This window comes from Delphinus delphis, chromosome X (genome assembly GCF_949987515.2).
Source record: "Delphinus delphis chromosome X, mDelDel1.2, whole genome shotgun sequence".
In the NCBI taxonomy this organism is placed as follows: domain Eukaryota; kingdom Metazoa; phylum Chordata; class Mammalia; order Artiodactyla; family Delphinidae; genus Delphinus; species Delphinus delphis.
The window spans coordinates 22,714,316-22,734,061 of record NC_082704.1 but is presented as its reverse complement, the minus strand read 5'-3'; the positions used below and the strand labels follow the sequence as shown (position 1 = coordinate 22,734,061).

At 38.5% G+C, this 19,746-nt stretch overlaps 1 protein-coding gene across 8 annotated transcripts in view; it reads right to left on the bottom strand.

Moving 5' to 3' along the window:
* Nucleotides 1–901: 901 nt before the first annotated feature.
* Nucleotides 902–19,746, bottom strand: part of TENM1 (teneurin transmembrane protein 1) — a 799,512-nt gene continuing 780,667 nt past the window's right edge. For all 8 annotated transcript variants that reach the window (XM_060002255.1, XM_060002258.1, XM_060002259.1 and 5 more), the window contains 4 exons: nt 14,434–14,821; nt 12,362–13,582; nt 11,640–11,782; nt 902–6,224 (listed from right to left, as the gene is read on the bottom strand). In XM_060002255.1, coding sequence (XP_059858238.1) covers nt 5,466–6,224; nt 11,640–11,782; nt 12,362–13,582; nt 14,434–14,821 — 2,511 coding nt within the window. In that variant the 3' untranslated portion in view covers nt 902–5,465. The remainder of the gene's footprint in view (nt 6,225–11,639; nt 11,783–12,361; nt 13,583–14,433; nt 14,822–19,746) is intronic.

Here is a 19,746-nt window from a genome sequence, read left to right as displayed (position 1 = left end):
AGGGAAGGAACATGGAGAAATCCCTTATCTCCTTTATAATTTTCTCCACGTAGGAGCTCTTGCTTCTTTCTTTTTGTACTGAGGGTGGGATGCATATTTTGAAAAACCAATCGCCTGGTGTTACTAATATCCCCCAACTCCACTCCCCACCCCCATTGCTTTTTGCTGATTGGTGTGTTGAAACAATCAGGATTGTCTTCTGCTCTGTCAATCTTTTCACTGTATCTCTGTATATATCAGTGAATAAAAGGCAGCAGGGCATTTTAGAGTGGTGTAAATTCCAGGATTCCAAGCAAGTTTCAGTAACAGGCTGTTTGGACTATAGGTACCTCATTACTCTCAAGATGAATTTTGGAAGATCTGTTGGCCAGCCTTCCCAGTGTCACTCGTAAATGTCTTTTTGTGAAAAATAAGTGCCAATGGCCATTGTAACTGCCCAGGACTTCGGGCCTCAGAAGAGTTGTTTTTTAGTCTTTCCTGATTGCCTCCCCTGCCCCATTCATTCTTTGCCAATGCGTTGGGTTGCCCTGCTCTCCTAGCTCCCTCCCACCCCTGTTTTTCAATTCTTAATTTTCTTTCTATTGCCCAGAAAGGCATCAGCAGGAGAGAGAACCTTTATGAGTCCTAGCCTAGAGGCATTTAAACTTGAAACAGCTACTCTTTTTTTATTTTTATTTTTATTAAATGGTCATTTATGGCAGAGATCCTATATGTATGAAAAATAAAAGTGAAGAGGCGTCTGCTTAGGATTAGTGCCTTTTTGACTTATGCACCTATATTTTCAAGGTGATGTGGTTTTATTGCTCCCTTTTAGGGAGCCACTTTTCAAATCTCAGGTGACCAGACTGACTTGAGAATGCAGTTTGGCGCATGAATAAAATGGGACACAGTGTTCATTTGCAATTTTATTTTTTAAAAATGAAATATTCAAAGTACTTTTTTCTTTCAAATATCGACACATAATGTTTAACTTTAAATATTTACAGCATGTTGTGATGCTCTTGTAGAAAAATGCATGCTTCTGGCCTGAAAGCCAGAGCAAAATGCAAAAGACCATTTAACTGCAGCCAGAGAACATGAACCTGTACAGTATCCAGTCACTTTTCAGCACAGGATTGAGAGCAGGAATACAAAACTGGAACCTATTGTTTCCTAGCAACATGGCTCAGGCCATTATAACACAATTTCCTGTATGATTAGAACCTCTAACTGTTGTTATATAGAAACTGAAAATCTTGGCATACACTGTAAACATCTTTACTTCTCATGAGAAAGTAAGCAGCTAAAAAGAATATTTTTCTGACGTAAAGGCTATACTTCTCTTTTTCACCTTCTTTCTTACTGATGCTTTTGCCAGAAGAATAGTAAAGATTTAGACATTGTCATGAATCATACAAGTAAAATATTTTCAAGGACACAATCTGATATACTAACATTTATTTAAGAGGTTAAAGTCCACCACTAAATCTAAGGAAAGATTTTTTTAACTGCCAAACACGTTTCCTTTGACAAATAATGTAAGATGACAACTGCCAAGACAAAATCCACAGCAAGTTTAACTCTAACTATTTTCAGTTACTGTTTAGGAAGTAATTTCTTCTTACACACAGTAGTATATTTGGTCCTTAATAGCTTTCACGTGAAGGACACACTGAAACAGTCACTATTTTGTGGTTGAATTCTTTTTTGTTGTTGTTTGTTATTTTCTGGTTTTTTTCTTTGTTTTGTTTTTTTGCTTTTTTTGTTTTTTTGTTTTTTTGCAGAATAAAGAACCTTACAGAAGGCTGTGGAAGAGCAGTCTGAGATCTGAAGTACTAGTCAGGTCAGCTATGTGTACGTGAGTTCCTCTAAGAACACAAGAACGTTGCATCCAACCTGTAGCCTTCTGTTCTTCCACAAGCTATAATACTCTCCAGTCTCTCCAAAAGTTCCTTTCAGTACTTGATTACTGTACTTTTGCTTCCATTACCACTGAACTCCATTACAGTTGCCCTTACAGGAACATATCTTTATAAATGCAAAAACTTTGCCCTGACTCTCTTAGGTGCTATTACAGTAGGGCCTGGTCTGGTTAAAAATTTTTTTAAAAAAAGGAAAGAGAGGAAAAAAAGTAGAAACAACATGATAGGATGCTTGAAACTGTGTCAATAGTAATGAAAAAGAACAATCTTACAAAAATTAGAATTAATTGTATACCTCTCTACATAGCATGTGAATTCCAAATTATACATCATTAAGTTTTCATACATTTGGCTATGTTGTATATATTATATTATATATATAGTCTATATATTATAGATCTTCTAGATAAATTGACAGTAAAGGACACGCTTATTTTATACATTATTTTGTTGGGTTAAAAATAAAACATATGCCTATTTATATGGTGAGTGTTTTAATAAAAATTAGTATGAATTGGGCTTTATATCCCTTTCCTTCAGGAATCATGCTTCTAATCAGTAATGATTAGAATGACAACTAAAAATAAATATATTTAAATGTCTGTTCAACTGTGAACTTTTCAGCTCATTTGGATCTCTAGACTGTAGTGCAAGAGTCAAAACAAAATAAAACAAAGCACAAATAAAATGGGCCTAACTAGGAAAAAGAAACAACCATGGAGTATTCCCTGCCTCCGGCCCAGAATATTCTTCATAGGAGAGCCCAACTGCTGTGCTCTCACTTGAACTTACTTGAATGGTGTGTGGCTGTGTAGTGTCAGCCACCTGTCTTCTGGGTATGAGAAATTCATATATTTCTCTTTAAAATGCTTTTACTTTCATCAAGAAATACAAATGAATTGTTCTTTCATTAATTTAAACTTCAGAACTACAAGTCAATAAAGGCATCCTTTGTATTCACATGAATAGGAAGTGATGTACTCAATATCTCCATGTTCTTATTAAGAAATGCCAAAATGTTTCTCTTAGATTTACTACTCATTAGTGCTAACCTTTTGGGTTTTTTTCTCTTTCCTCCTAAAAAACTTTGGAAGTGGTAAAGAGAACAGTAATAGTTCAAGGCAGTATTAAAACCACAGCTCTAAGTGATAAAAAGTGCATTTTCTGAATATAATACAAATATAACTTTAAGAAACTAAAGGCACAAATTAAATATGTATTTCAAACTAGAAATGCACAGTTCATGGTAATTACTATTAAGTAAAAGCTTCAAATACTTGTTTCTAATGGATATTTAAAGCAGTTTGAAAATGATACATCATCAGTGAATTGCAAAAAAGTATAATCGCTTAAAGTATAAGCAAAATAGACTCTAATATTGACATCTTGGATTAGTGATAAAATACATCATCACATTTATGAATGCACTCTTTATATACAGTTCATAAGTTACTTTTCCATTGATTTAAAAGAACATCAGAGGTTCTAGGAACTTAAGGTCCATTTTTAGGCTGGTGTGGAGGTATTCAAATTTTCAACAAGTTTGCTAGTAATTTTAGATCCTGTCCTGAATAAATACTATACCATTAACACAGGCCTGATTCAGGGGAAAAAAACCCCAATATGAGTGAGTTCATCGTGAATTCTTTCTCTCTCTTGGAATACATGTGTAATCCCAACCTGAAGGTTTTGAAAATGAAATGTCTGGATACACCCTCCCCTACTGTCAGTCAGCGGGCCCTTGCCTTTCTCTCACTCTTTGTGTAGTTAGGAGCCAGACTCTTTAAAAACCTTAATGTGAGCCTGGATTCTGACTTTGCATATTTTCAAAAAAGACTGTCATCACAAAGCAAGGCAATGACCCCACACTGCATTTAGGTAGTGGCTGGAAAGAATCCAAACTGCGACATTCCATCATCATAAATTCTCCTTCAGACATAGTGAGTGAGTGTCCAGACCTGGTGATGAAAGTGCTGAAGGTGGCTCAGGAGAATTTTCCACAGGCCACATTGTGCTGTCCTGTATTTTCATTTGTGGTAACTTACAATTGCACAGCAGTTTACAAACTGTCTCTTTGTCACTGGGCACAAAACTCCCAGCTCACCAAGGGGCTTCTTTTACGACAGGATTCATACAGATTGAGAAACTGCAGCTGATATTAACACTAATCCTGATCTTTTCTGCATTTTAAATGATTGTAGAACAAAATAACCCTTCCTGGAAAATAGCTATTTTCCTAGGCAGGAGAGATGATTAAATCAAAAATAAATGGGCAAAGACAGAGAACTAAAATAACTAACCATATAAATTATCTTAGTAAAAAATAGTCTGCCTCTCTATAATTAGTTGAAATGTTTTAGGTTGGAAAGGACTCACTTAATTAAATTTCCTATGGCTGGGAGATGTTCAATACAGAATTGCACATTTGAAAGATAAATCTAAGTGGGGTGAAACAATGTGGCAGCAACTTCCCGTGATGTTTAGTTTGGTCTTCCCTTTGGTACTTTCCTTTCACCTTAGTACTATGTCTATTTTTTTTTTAAAGGTTTTTGGCTCTTATGAATTTCTGCAGTAGTAGTGAGTGTAATGTGTCGGCATCCCAGGCATGTATGCCTGTGAAAGCCTATTTTTTTTTTGTACCAGAATCACACTTTGTAGTAAATTACCTTTCATGTGCACAAAACCATTGGATTAGTGTATAAATACTGAATCACGAATGTGAAACTATGACCAAAACACACCCTATATATAAATGAGAAATTCCTACCCAGGTTAATAAAAGCTATGTTTTCATGACACTAATACAGCTGGACAACTGAGTACAAAATGTAGTCAAAACAAGTTGGGTGGGAGGAGTTACATTGGCCAGCTGCCTTGGTATCATGTACACACGAGCAAATAGTGGCAATTGGGTTTGGTGACCACACCCACAGGGAAGCGTGGTAGACAGAACCCAGCCACCACACGCCAAAACACAGCACAACAACATGGCATCTATTTCAACAAGCAAGGAGGAATCATCAGGGATGAAGGGCAAATGGGTCCTGACTCTAGGAGATGGTGGCCGAAGACATTTTACACTTCTTTCAAAGTTTCCTATAACAGATCTGGAACATGTGAAAGAGCTGGCAGTCTTTCAAAATGCAAGGTTCAGATATGATTGCACCACCTTTCAAATAGCCCGCAAGTTCTGCCAAAAGCTGAATATGAAACCACGTGTCACAATAGACATAGAGAACCTTGGGTTCTTTCTTTATATTTGAACATCGGCATGGTTCCACAAATTGAAAGCGGTGCTTGCTGAAAAAAATTTTTTTTTAGTTGAGTTCTACTTGTGTTATTTTGAATACTGCCACACAAGAACTAAAAATCTCTGTCATTTCTTAAAGAGTTTAAACAAACAATATTAAAATACCATCTTCCGTCACATTGAAAGGCAGTTGGATATGTTTCTCCTCCATATTTACATATACAGAGTTCTGATCTAGAAAACCAATACAATAAACCATTTTATGTTTTAAAAACAGGCAGTCTTTGGTGACGCAAAGGCAGAGATTTTTTTTGTTACCTCCTGCCTATTTCGCTCTGTCTCATAAAGTGAATATTGTTGGCACTGTCAGAAAGTTCTAAATACTGCTCAACAGACAAAACAAAATACCCATCATAACTTTGTACTCTCCCAGTGCTCAGCAGCTGCTGCTTTTCCCCCTCTGTCCATGCCCGGATACCCTCTTCCCCTTCTTGCAGCCTTCTTTGCTCCTTAGTCCAGGCCTGGGCCACAGCACGCTGTCTGGCGATCTCCAACACGTGATTCTTTTCCTCTTCGACAGTTGTCCCATACCGGATGTTGAAGCACAGAGCCCCGTGCTGGAGCTGGATATCTGCAAACCGTCTAGTCCTCCCATTCAACACCGAAGTCATCTGGGACACAGTGACATTGACACCATTCTCCAGAATGCGCCTCCCCCCAGTGTTCCCGATGAGCACCAGGTCTTCCTCCAGAGACCCAAGCTTAATGAAGTAGTGCGTGTCCCTCCCCTCTATGGTAAAATGTAGGTTTTCCAGGTAATGAGCATTATTGAGAATGGCAGCCAGCCGCCTGCTATCTTCATTGGCTACTCCTATAATATCGGCTGTTACTATGCCATCCTTGATGGCGAATTTTATACCTTTGCCGAAAACAGAAGGAACAGCAGCAAACCTCGGTTGCTTCCCTCCTTCAAGGCACCGTCCATCATTATATCGGGGAGTCATAGGAAGTTGGTCCAAGGAAATGAAATTCCTGAGCTGTTTCTGGAGCTCACACTGGATACCCAGGATGGTCTAGGAAAGAAGAAAGGCACAGAGCAAAGGCAGCAGACGATTAGACACCTAGCATACGCTTGGTCACTGTAGAAAGCAAAGGCTTGCCAGGTTGCTTCCTTCTCTCTTTAATTTGCTGGTTTGTGATTTAAAAACAAGCCACGTTTGGAATCTCTTCACCAGAGCTTTGGAAAAGACTAACAGGTGACTTGATCACCTGGCATATATTTCTTGATATCTTGGTGAGTTAAGAGTTAAGCATAAGCAAATACGTTAAAACTTGATACCACAGAATCACAGAGCTAAAAGGCACTTAAGTGGGTCTAGTTCCCCCCAAACAAAGACATTTTATTTTTACCCATTCAACGGACACTGACTAGCTGTTTCTTATTGGATGTAGAGTAATACATTAGCCACAGTGAGGTATAAAGAGACGGTATAAGGCATCATTCTTGCTTTCAAGTAGCTTATGACCTTATAAATCACAAGGGCAAATCAGCAAGTCCATGGATCTTTTTATGTGGATTTAAAAAAAAAAACCTTTTTACTATGGCAGATTTCAAACATACTAAGAAATAAAGAGAAGAGAATAATGAACCTCCAAGTATCCATTGCAAAGCATCAGAAATTTTCAAAATTTTGTTAAACTTTTTTCAGGACGTTTAATTACAAAAAGCATTTACATGTTATATGTATTTACAAAAAGGGATAAGCCTATAGTACTTATTTAGAATTTCGTTTCCTTTATAATTTTTATACTTGAATTTCAAGCCCTCTCACCCCAAGTTTCAGTTTTATTTTGTTAAAGCCATTTTTTTTGGCAAACACAGATATTCCTCTTTCTTTCAGCTGAAAGATAAAGTTCTTTTCTTGTTGTCATTTGTACCTCATTAAGTGATGGAATTATCTGCCGAACCTTGAATGTTTTGGTATTCCTACTTTTCCAGAGACTTTCTCTCTGTAATATTTATTATTTTGCTTCATTACCCTTGTATACTGTTTTTTCTTGTTTTTTTTTTTAACATCTTTATTGGAGTATAATTGCTTTACAATGGTGTGTTAGTTTCTGCTTTATAACAAAGTGAATCAGTTATACATATACATATGTTCCCATATCTCTTCCCTCTTGCGTCTCCCTCCCTCCCACGCCTCCCTGTCCCACCCCTCTAGGTGGTCACAAAGCACCGAGCTGATCTCCCTGTGCTATGCGGCTGCTTCCCACTAGCTATCTATTTTACGTTTTGTAGTGTATATATGTCCATCCCACTCTCTCACTTTGTCACAGCTTACCCTTCCCCCTCCCCATATCCTCAAGTCCATTCTCTAGTAGGTCTGTGTCTTCATACCCGTCTTGCCCCTAGTTTCTTCATGACCTTTTCTTTTTTCTTAGATTCCATATATATGTGTTAGCATATAGTATTTGTTTTTCTCTTTCTGACCTACTTCACTCTGTATGACAGACTCTAGGTCCATCCACCTCACTACAAATAACTCAATTTTGTTTCTTTTTATGGCTGTGTAACATTCCATTGTATATATCGGCCACATCTTCTTTATCCATTCGTCTGTTGATGGACACTTAGGTTGCTTCCATGTCCTGGCTATTGTAAATAGAGCTGCAATAAACATTTTGGTACATGACTCTTTTTGAATTATGGTTTTCTCAGGGTATATGCCCAGTAGTGGGATTGCTGGGTCATATGGTAGTTGTATTTGTAGGTTTTTAAGGAACCTCCATACTGTTCTCCATAGTGGCTATACCAATTCACATTCCCACCAGCAGTGCAAGAGGGTTTCCTTTTCTCCACACCCTCTCCAGCATTTATTGTTTGTAGATTTTTTGATGATGGCCATTGTGACTGGTGTGAGATGATATCTCATTGTAGTTTTGATTTGCATTTCTCTAATGATTAATGATGTTAAAGCATTCTTTCATGTGTTTGTTGGCAGTCTGTATATCTTCTTTGGACAAATGTCTGTTTAGGTCTTCTGCCCATTTTTGGATTGGGTTGTTTGTTTTTTGTTATTGAGCTGCATGAGCTGCTTGTAATTTTGGAGATTAATCCTTTGTCAGTTGCTTCATTGGCAAATATTTTCTCCCATTCTGAGGGTTGTCTTTCGGTCTTGTTTATGGTTTCCTTTGCTGTGCAAAAGCTTTTAAGTTTCATTAGGTCCCATTTGTTTATTTTTGTTTTTATTTCCATTTCTCTAGGAGGGGGGTCAAAAAGGATCTTGTGATTTATGTCATAGAGGGTTCTGCCTATGTTTTCCTCTAAGAGTTTGATAGTGTCTGGCGTTACATTTAGGGCTTTAATCCATTTTGAGTTTTTTTGTGTGTATGGTGTTAGGGAGTGTTCTAATTTCATACTTTTACATGTAGCTGTCCAGTTTTCCCAGCACCACTTATTGAAGAGGCTGTCTTTTCTCCACTGTATATTCTTGCCTCCTTTATCAAAGATAAGGTGACTATATGTGCGTGGGTTTATCTCTGGGCTTTCTATCCTGTTCCATTGGTCTGTATTTCTGTTTTTGTGCCAGTACCATACTGTCTTCATTACTGTAGCTTTGTAGTATAGTCGGAAGTCAGGGAGCCTGATTCCTCCAGCTCCATTTTTCTTTCTCAAGATTGCTTTGGCTATTCGGGGTCTTTTGTGTTTCCATACAAATTGTGAAATTTTTTGTTCTAGTTCTGTGAAAAATGCCATTGGTAGTTTGATAGGGATTGCATTGAATCTGTAGATTGCTTTGGGTAGTAGAGTCATTTTCACAGTGTTGATTCTTCCAATCCAAGAACATGGTATATCTCTCCATCTGTTTGTATTATCTTTAATTTCTTTCATCAGTGTCTTATAATTTTCTGCGTACAGGTCTTCTGTCTCCATAGGTAGGTTTATTCCTATATATTTTATTCTTTTGTTGCATTGGTAAATGGGAGTGTTTTCTTAATTTCATTTTCAGATTTTTCATCATTAGTGTATAGGAATGCAAGAGATTTCTGTGCATTAATTTTGTGTCATGCTACTTTACCAAATTCATTGATTAGCTCTAGTAGTTTTCTGGTAGCATCTTTAGGATACTCTATGTATAGTATCATGTCATCTGCAAACAGTGACAGCTTTACTTCTTCTTTTCTGATTTGGATTCCTTTTATTTCCTTTTCTTCTCTGATTGCTGTGGCTAAAACTTCCAAAACTATGTTGAATAAGAGTGGTGAGAGTGGGCAACCTTGTCTTGTTCCTGATCTTAGTGGAAATGGTTTCAGTTTTTCACCATTGAGGACGATGTTGGCTGTGGGTCTGTCATATATGGCCTTTATTATGTTGAGGAAAGTTCCCTCTATGCCTACTTTCTGCAGGGTTTTTATCATAAATGGGTGTTGAATTTTGTTGAAAACTTTCTCTGCATCTATTGAGATGATCATATGGTTTTTCTCCTTCAATCTGTTAATATGGTTTATCACATTGATTGATTTGCGTATATTGAAGAATCCTTGCATTCCTGGAATAAACCCCACTTGATCATGGTGCATGATCCTTTTGATGTGCTGTTGGATTCTGTTTGCTCGTATTTTGTTGAGGATTTTTGCATCTATGTTCATCAGTGATAGTGGCCTGTAGTTTTCTTTCTTTGTGACATCTTTGTCTGGTTTTGGTATCAGGGTGATGGTGGCCTCATAGAATGAGTTTGGGAGTGTTCCTCCCTCTGCTATATTTTGGAAGAGTTTGAGAAGGATAGGTGTTAGCTCTCCTCTAAATGTTTGATAGAATTCGCCTGTGAAGCCATGTGGTCCTGGGCTTTTGTTTGTTGGAAGATTTTTAATCACAGTTTCAATTTCAGTGCTTGTGATTGATCTGTTCATATTTTCTATGTCTTCCTGGTTCAGTCTTGGCAGGTTGTACATTTCTAAGAATTTGTCCATTTCTTCCAGGTTGTCCATTTTCTTGGCATAGAGTTGCTTGTAGTAATCTCTCATGATCCTTTGTATTTCTGCAGTGTCAGTTACTTCTCCTTTTTTATTTCTAATTCTATTGATTTGAGTCTTCTCCCTTTTTTTCTTGATGAGTCTGGCTAATGGTTTATCAATTTTGTTTATCTTCTCAAAGAACCAGCTTTTAGTTTTATTGATCTTTGCTATCGTTTCCTTCATTTCTTTTTTATTTATTTCTGATCTGATCTTTATGATTTCTTTCCTTCTGCTAACTTTGGGCTGTTTTTGTTCTTCTTTCTCTAATTCCTTTAGGTGCAAGGTTAGGTTGTTTATTTGAGATGTTTCCTGTTTTTTTAAGGCAGGATTGTATTGCTATAAACTTCCCTCTTAGAACTGCTTTTGTTGCATCCCATAGGTTTTGGGTCGTCGTGTCTCAATTGTCATTTTTTTCTAGGTATTTTTTTGATTTCCTCTGATTTCTTCAGTGATCACTTCATTATTAAGTAGTGTATTGTTTAGCCTCCTTTTTTTTTTTATTTTGTGGTACGTGGGCCTCTCACCATTGTGGCCTCTCCCGTTGTGGAGTACAGGCTCTGGATGCACAGGCTCAGTGGCCATGGCTCAGGGAGCCAGCTGCTCCGCAGCATGTTGGATCTTCCCAGACCGGGGCATGAACCCGTGTCCCCTGCATCGGCAGGCGGACTCTCAACCACTGCGCCACCAGGGAAGCCCATGTGTTTGTATTTTTATACTTTTTCTTTATCAGAATAATTTTTTTTTTTTTTTGGCTGCGTCATGAGGCATGCAAGATCCTAGTTCCCCAACCAGGGATTGAACCTGTGCCCCGTGCAATGGAGGTCAGAGTCGTAACCACCGGACTGCCAGGGAAGTCCCATTTATCAGAATAATTTAATTTGTTATTCCCATGCTCTTAATGCACTATGCCCTGAATTATTTTGCAGTTGGAGATCTGATGTTTTAGGTCTCTTAGTGAACAATTTTCTCTATATAGAATCCATAATTGCCCCTTTTTTATTTTAAAGATTTTTTTTGATGTGGACCATTTTTAAAGTCTTTATTGAATTTTTTACAATACTGCTTCTGTTTTGTTTCGGTTTTTGGACCATGAAGCATGTGGGATCTTAGCTCCCCCACCAGGGATTGAACCCACACCCCCTGCATTGGAAGGCAAAGTCTTAACCACTGGACCGCCAGGGAAGTCCCCCTCCATAATTGCCCTTGGTAGCCCATTTTAGAATTGTTAAAGTTCAGTTCCACTTTTTTCTTCTGCAGCAGTCATCAAGTCACACATTAGTCTTTTCTTTTCCCAAAGCTCCAATTCCCTGATCCTTTCCTCATGGAAGCTTTTTTCTACCTCCTTATTAATCATGGACATTTAAGTGAATATTCAAGAAGACTCAAACATAAGTAAGCAAATATATGTTTCACGGTGTTGGATGCTCTTCTGTTTTTTTCAGCTAAATAGAGATGGTAAAACATATACTAACCTTTCCAGGATCCCACTCTTGAGTTTTTGTCTGAAGCTGTAGAAGCTCATAAGTTAATTCCAAATTTTCTAATTCTGGTTTGGGAAATCCAGGTAGTACATTGTGTAGTTGGAAACCAAATAGCTCCAACCAACTTCCAATGTCTGTGAGACAAAAATTTAAAAGAAAAAAAGATTTTAAAGCCCATACTTTACAAATTTTGTGGAAAGCTTGAAAGATGCCTCTCCTGCCTTCGAGATGTTTAGCCAATGGTAAGTTAGGGATAAACTCCCCCTTATGTCACCCACTCCAAAACATATGATCCGTTCCCCAGGGAAAGCTTTTGATTCATGGATAATCACAGAGATCAGCTCAGTTTACTGTGTGGAAATTCTCAATGTGGTAGTGGTAATAAGGCCACACAGACTGTGATATTAGATTTACTTGATGCAACAGAATCCCGATTTTTCTTCTATGAAATTATTTGTAGAAACTTTTAAGAGTGAAAACTACAAAAAGAAAGCTTAAAAGGAAAGAGAAAATGTACTGGGATGCAAAAGCATCATGTTTTATGCCAACATACACAGTTCTGCTCACTCTAGAAGACTAAGGAAGAGAGTGACTGCACAATAACTTGTGGGCTAGCTGGCAGGAAGAGGAAGCATATTTACAAAGGCATTGAGATTATGTGATAAACGAGTTTTCTCTTTACCTTAGCATAAAGTGTTACACCGTTTAAATACCTGTGGTATACTTTGCAACATCTTGAATTTTGCCAACTGGATAGTTATTTTCAAAAGAGTAGAGGTTGAATGGTTTAGGAAGGAGGTTCAACTGTTTCCATATGTGATGATTAGGCGTCGTCCATCTACCAGCAACAACATCATAGTCTCTTTGCCCCAGGTGCACTAATTTAGTAAGGAAATCATAGAGTCCTCCATGAAAACCAATGATGACCTGAAAGTCAGGGTAAGTGTCATGATAGATATCTCCATAAGGCGTGTACAGTATCTCTTTTATCACCTGACCTCGACTGCTGAACACGGCTAGCGGGGTTCCTGTATTATCACAGGCTACGTAATATTCTTCACCACTGCTTAGCTCCATGGCAATAAGGTGACCTTGGAGATCATAATACAGGGATGTAATCTCTGAGCTCGTGTGGTTGTACAAATGAGTAACTCTTATGGGGTTGGCAAGGTCTGCATAAAAGAACTGGAGGTGCTGTCCTAGGCTGGACTTACTGGCGACACGTCGCCCAAGCCCATCGTAGTAATACTGCACAGTCCAGCCAGAAGCCTTATTGTAGGCTTTCTGCAGCAGACCATTAGAATTATATTCGAATATGTCATTTCCCCTCTGCCTCAGAAAGCCATCTTCATCCATTTTATACTGAATTTCTCCTAGTCTGGTGATGCGATCTCGGAGGTCATATCGGAGAGGAGTAAGACGAGCACTATTCCCGTGGCTTAAGAGGTTGATGTTGCCATTCAGATCATAACTATAACGCCACTGGGTTTTATCATTTACAGAAACAGTTTGAAGTTGCCCATCAGCATCGTATTCATAGAAATATCTTGTTATATTGGCATCTACTCCTACTCTGATATCACATATTACCATTCGGCCCATATTATCGTATTGAATAGTCATCCAGTAGGCAATTGCCTTTAGGATTTCATACTGGACTTCAATGACTTGTCCATTGGCGTTGAAGATCTTGGTGTGCTTCATCACTGTAGTAGTTATGACCTGATTTAAATCGTAATTAATTACACTGAATTTTCCAAACTGCTCTGTTCTACCAGAGACATCAACATATCGGTACAGATCTATGGGCAAAGGGGTTTCATTTATCACAGCTTGCATGCTGGTGACGCGGAAGTTGTTGTAGCTGTAGTCAAACCGAGCATTCACAAGGCCTTCTTCACTGAATCTGAAAATCTGGCGCCCAATAAGAGGTCCTGAAGGGATCAAAATAAAAATAATGAGAACAAAGCTAGGCGCTCAACACTGAACAATCAGAAAGTTCTAGTGTTCTTTTCTTTAGTATGGATGCTTTTACATTCAAAATAAAATATTAGAGATTGACCTCTGATATCTAATGCCTGGGCATCTCATCTCATAGATATATATATTCTCATAGTTGTGGTCACCAAATATGAAAAAATTTTAAATACTGTATATTATAGTTATAGAATAATTTAACTATAGGAACTTTAGAAGTAATAACCCATCCAGTAGTTGAGGTGATGAAACTGATATTATAAACATGTTTTTTTAAAAACAATTACAGACAAAAATACTTTCAGTTTATTTAACCTGTGCTACAAAGTCAGAGGGTCAGGTTTTGACCAATTCCAGCATTCAAGTAACTGGATTTGGGCATTTTATAAACCGAAAGGATGAAGTATAATCAAAAGTTGTGACTTTTAAAGACATGTTGCCATCAACTGAGGCTTATAGAGGTTATATAGGGCTTGAGTTAGTTTCAGTGAGACTCATATCTTGCAGCTGCATCTTTGGGAAGATTTGGTGGTGAGTAGGGACCGGTACACAGTTAGACTAGGTACCTAGAACTCAACTTTCTTGAGAGCTGAGACACAGAAAGAGAAATGTACTGTATGTTTTTAAGGAATCAGCTTTCATGTCACTTATGTTTTTCATTTTCAATGGAAGATGATTTGATAATGCAAGTGAAATTTGGTTGAATTGAAGAATGTCTATAGGTTAATGCTTATATCTCAGACTGTGGCCAGCAAAAATTTCATAAGACTGATGTGGTTGTATACATCACCACCCTTTCACAACAAACCTGTTTGCCTGTATCTGATTGTGCAAATGAAGCCATCGTGCATCAGGTGTATTGTCTTAATCACTCCAGAAGACTCTTCATATGTTAATGTGACCTGGGTGGTATCATAGAGAATCTCGGACAGCCTTGCTTGCTTGGTGTACTTGTATAAAACTCTGCGCCCTGTCCCCAGCTGCAGGGTCTGTAGTAGTCGGCCATCTCGACTATAGTCTTGGATAAAAGAAGTGCTACTGTCTGGTGGGGAGTAGATGTTCCGGTAGTAGCCCACTGAAAGCATGGTTTGTAAACTGTGGCGCACCATACTAGGCATGGTGACTGAGAGCAGACAATCCGATTGGTCATACTCAAAGATATAACGCCGCTGGCTATGTAAGAGAAGCATCACAGACTGAAACGAGACAAAGGCACGACAGCATAATAGTACCATTGGAGTTCAGGAGATTAAAGAAAATACACATTCATCCATTCAACACAAATTTATGGAGCACTTACTGTGTGCCAGGCACTGTGGTGGACCCTAGTGGATGCAGTAGTGGGCAATAATGTGTCTATCTTAAACTTACAGTTTAATGGAAGAGAAAGACAAATAACCAGACAATTATAATATAGTGTGAAATGTGTTATGACAGAGGAAGTACAGGGCGCTTATGGGAAGCGGAGGAAGAGCAGCTAACTCAGATAAGAGGTCAAGAAAGGTGTCCTGGAGGCTGGGACATCTGAGTTGAGACATAAAGGGTGACTAGGGGTTGCCCAGATAAAGGCAGGGTGGTGGGTGGAACAGGATGGGGAGAGTATTCCTGACACAGGGCATAGCACTGTGAGGGTCAGGATAAGAAAGAGAACATGGCTTTTTCAGGGAATGACAGGAATTTTGTGTGGCCAGAGTATGGGTGTGTTGGAAGGGGTGGGTGAATGGCAAGAGCTGAGGCCAGGCAGGTAGGCTGGATCTAGATCACACTGGGCTTTCTAAGCCACGCTAAGGAGTTTGGACTTTAACCTGCTGGCAACAAGGAAAACGCTGAAAGCAAATCGAAGGACAGGGCAATCCAGTAGGTATTCCAGAAAGGTTACTATTGCTTCAATGTGGAGGTGGATTGGAGGGAGGTAAATGGGGGGCAGGGCATGCCACATATTAAGTATTAGTCACCAAAAAATACTTATTGACTTTATAGAGGTGTCTTTCTGAAAAGTTGTATATAAAATATTACTATTACAGTAGTCCCCTCCTTATCTGCAGTTTTGCTTTCTGAGTTACCCACAGTCAACTGCTGTCTGAAAATATTAAATGGAAAGTTCCAGAAATAAACAATTCATGAGTTTTAAATTGCACACTGTTCTGAGTAGTGTGATGAAATCTCACGCTGTCCTTCCCAGGATGTGGATCATCCCTTTGTTCAGTGTATCCACGCTGTATCTGCTACCCGCCCGATAGTACAGGAAATATCAGTATATATGGGGTTCCATACTATCCACAGTTTCAGGCATCCACTGGGGGCCTCGGAACGTATCCCCCGCAGGTAAGGGGGGACTACTGTATTGCTCTGCAATTCGTGTTTTAAACTATATTAGGGAAACATGCCATTAACAGTGAAGACTTCTCTGGTTATGCAAGCCCTCTCCCCCAAACTGATCTGTATTTCAGAAACAGTTATTTGTTGAGGTATAATGCTTTGCACGTTATGGGTGCTTCATTGATATTGGTTTATCTTATTTTAATTTTAAATATAGACATAAAAAGAACACTACTGTAGGGAGAACTCAAACCCTATTTCTAATTGAAAAGCATTTAAGCCTCATCTTTCAATAAAAATAAAAATTGTTCACCCCTGGGAATTCTGATATATCTCCCTAAGGGAGCTTTTACCCCTCCTTTCTTGAGAATTGGCTTATCAAGCAAAAAGATTTAGTTGAGCTTTATTTTCTGAAGTTTCTGTTATGAAAACAATAGGTATCTTTTCATTTTCTAAATATAAATTACATAGTTATGAATATGAATTACATAAGCATATATAATGTACTTTTAAAACTTCTAAGTATGAAATTATACTCTAATATTGAACATGCTTCTTGAAACTGCACGTCATCCCTGCTCGTCTGAGAATTGATATGGAATCGCATGTCAGTACTGTGAAGTCAAAGTCAGCACTTATTTGCTTGTTCGCTTATCCTTTCCTTCTTTTCCACCAAGTACTCTGCCCGGGGATACAGAGCTGTGTGGAAATCCTATCACCTCATCACCTGTGGACACCCTGTAGCTCCAGAAAATCTGCTGAACAGAAGGCTGGAGACTTGGAACTCCTGCGGGGGCACGAGGACACAAAGGGACCACTGAGTCCTTGACCACGGCAGAACTCAACAGAACCTGGGAGGAAATTGGTGGGAGATGCCTTTGCATCACCTCTATGCTGAAAGCCAGATTTCTCAGCTACTTTCCACTCTCTTCTGTCAATTTGCCATGAACAAATGACATCTGTCACCTGCGATGTGGGCCAGGGACAATCACCATATGGCTCGCACACATTATCTAGTACCAGCCTGCCTGGGCCAGGCCTTTTCCAGTCGCTGTACCAGCCTTGCCAAACATTTATAGCACATCGCCATTGTGTTCTCTCCCTGCTCTCATCCTCTGCGCTGCAGTAAACTACTGCCTGACCCTGTTCCTGGGTGGTGCTGATGCTGCGCTGTCTCAAAAGCTCCCTGGTCTGTTTTAAAGCTTCCTGCCAATGGCAAAAATGTGGATGATGTGATTAGAAATCTCATGAATGTAACCGTTGTGTTGCCAGACTACCATTTAGTTCTCACTTGCCTGCTTTTTCACTTTGGGTGGGCATTATTATCAGCTCTTTCAAAAACAATACTTATGAGTCCATCCAGTGCCCATAGTGCAGCTATACGGTAAAAGGCCATTTCTTATTCGTTGAAACAATGGAGTGGGAGACTTTGTATTTTTTAAAAATTGATTGTGAGATCCGAAAAGACTGTGACATCATTGTAAAGAAGAAAACAAGAACAATCATGGCTGTATACTCATTTGAACACGAGTAGAAATGAGAAATGGCAGAAATTTGAAAAATTAAAGCATTTGAATGACCACCAGATGGCAGTCTGGGGCCACCTGGAAGCACAAGCCAAAGGCTGCATTCTCTCCCTCGAGGCAGCCTTTGAAAATTTCAGCCCCAAAGAGGCAATTTTGTGTAAATGTATCAGACTAAAGCATCTTATTAAATGATTATAAAATATATTTAAATGTATTTAAAAATGAAGTTCTTAAGAACAATTTTAGGAAACGGAAAGATGTAAATTTACTGTAATACAAAATTTTAGCCCCACAAGTCTTCAAAATATAATTAACTCAGGGAAGGCTCATAAATCAAGATAGAGAATTAATGGCCACACAGAGAAAACTTAAGAAACAATAATTGATTTTTTTAAATAGAGATGAGATCATTTAAGCCACCGCAGCTATCAGCCAAATAATTATTTTTCTCCTAATGGCTACAAATCATTGCGCATGAAAATGATACGAGTAGTTTTTACTTACTCTAGAGGAAGTCAAACAATTTTTACAAAATTTCTGCACATTAAGGTGAAATATCTGCTGTTTGATTTTTAATATATCATGGTATAGGGATGGCAAGCAAATTTACAGAGGTACTACCAGAAGTATTTTGAGGTATAAAAAGAGACTTATATTTTAAAGTTTGAGAACTCTTACTTCAAAATATACTACTAGAGCCAGCCTCTTTGTCTTGCTCTGCCCCAGACATAGTGAAAGAATGTTCCAGCGAAGGCCATGTTAAAGAGAGGACTTTAAAAGAGCACGGGGAGGCACAGAACCTCATCACCTCACTGGAAAAGTTACATGTTAACTGGATTTTGGTAAATTGAATATTCTTTACCTTTTCTTTCTAGAATCACAATTTCAAAGTTGCTTTAATTTCCTTCCTTTTTTCCTTCCTTCCGTTCTTTCCTGTTTTAATTTACCTTCAAGTAGCAGTAACTGCCAGCCTTTAAGTTCTTCGATTCATATAAATACTAGAATAAATACTAGAATGCACGATTTAAATGGAAAGGAATTAACTTTTATTGAATGACTAGATGTGCTGGGTGCTTTATATTGTTATTTCATTTAATCGCTGCTTCTATTCAGTGAATTAATTATTATCACTGGTAATAATAATGTTAATAAAATCAATCTCGTGATAGATGATTTTTGGAAAGTAAAGAACCATTCCATAATTATGTGTTTTGTAGGTTCTGAGTTTTGCATAATAGCATTGCTTAAGTCACGGGCTATCTTGTAACTAGAGAACAAATTAAATATGAAATCAAGAAAGGGAGAAAAGTCAACTAAAAGGCACAAGCGATTTGGCTGTCTCACTGGTCAGTTAACTAGTCTTTGGAAGTCACTGGGGCTTTTCTCCATACATTGTTTTGTGACAATAAGGTCTTATTTCTGTCTACTGCAGACACTGACAGTCTCAGGGAGCTCTCTTTGTTGTGTTTTTTTTTTTAAAGAATTATTGCCAAGTAAGTTTCTGTAGCAAAACGGACGTATGTGAAGTTTGCTTCACATCATTCTTTGCTGAAATAACTGTGCTGAAATAATCAGTTAATCCAGAAAAGGGGAACAATAAAATTGCTTCATTGGTGTCAGAGAAGAGGCTAAATAACTATATGCAGGGCTGAAATTTAAGTTTCAACAGGCTCTTTTGTCATCGTATGGACAGCCTAAAGGGAAAGTTCTACGAGACATAGAAGCAACTGTCTACAGGCAGTTAGCTCAGTGGCCAGACTGTGGCGCTAATGAGGCTGGGGCTCTGAGTTCAAAACCGTACATACTTTTTTTTTTTTTGGCTGTGCCCGGCGGCTTGTGGGACCTTAGTTCCCCCGACCGGGGATTGAACCGGGCCCTGGCAGTGAAAGTGCTGAGTCCTAACCACTGGACCACCAGGGAATTTCCTCAAAACTGTACATACTCATAATGAGTGCCAGCTCCTTCACTAGTCACACGTAGACCTGTGGGAGGATCAGCACAAACCTATCCTCATTCCTGGAAAGACTAATCAGCCTACATTCTGCTAGAATCAGTGGCATCTTTTTTTCATATGATGGTCATCATTACATGCCTTGCCTCTGTGAACGTACACCAAATCTTTGGATTCAGTTAATTTTTTTTTTTTTTTTTTTTTTTTTTTTTTGCGGTACGCGGGCCTCTCACTGTTGTGGCCTCTCTTTGTGGACAGTAGTCATACGATTTTGCCAATCATCCTTGTTACTAAAATTCAAAAGATAAAAGATCTACTCTGTAAA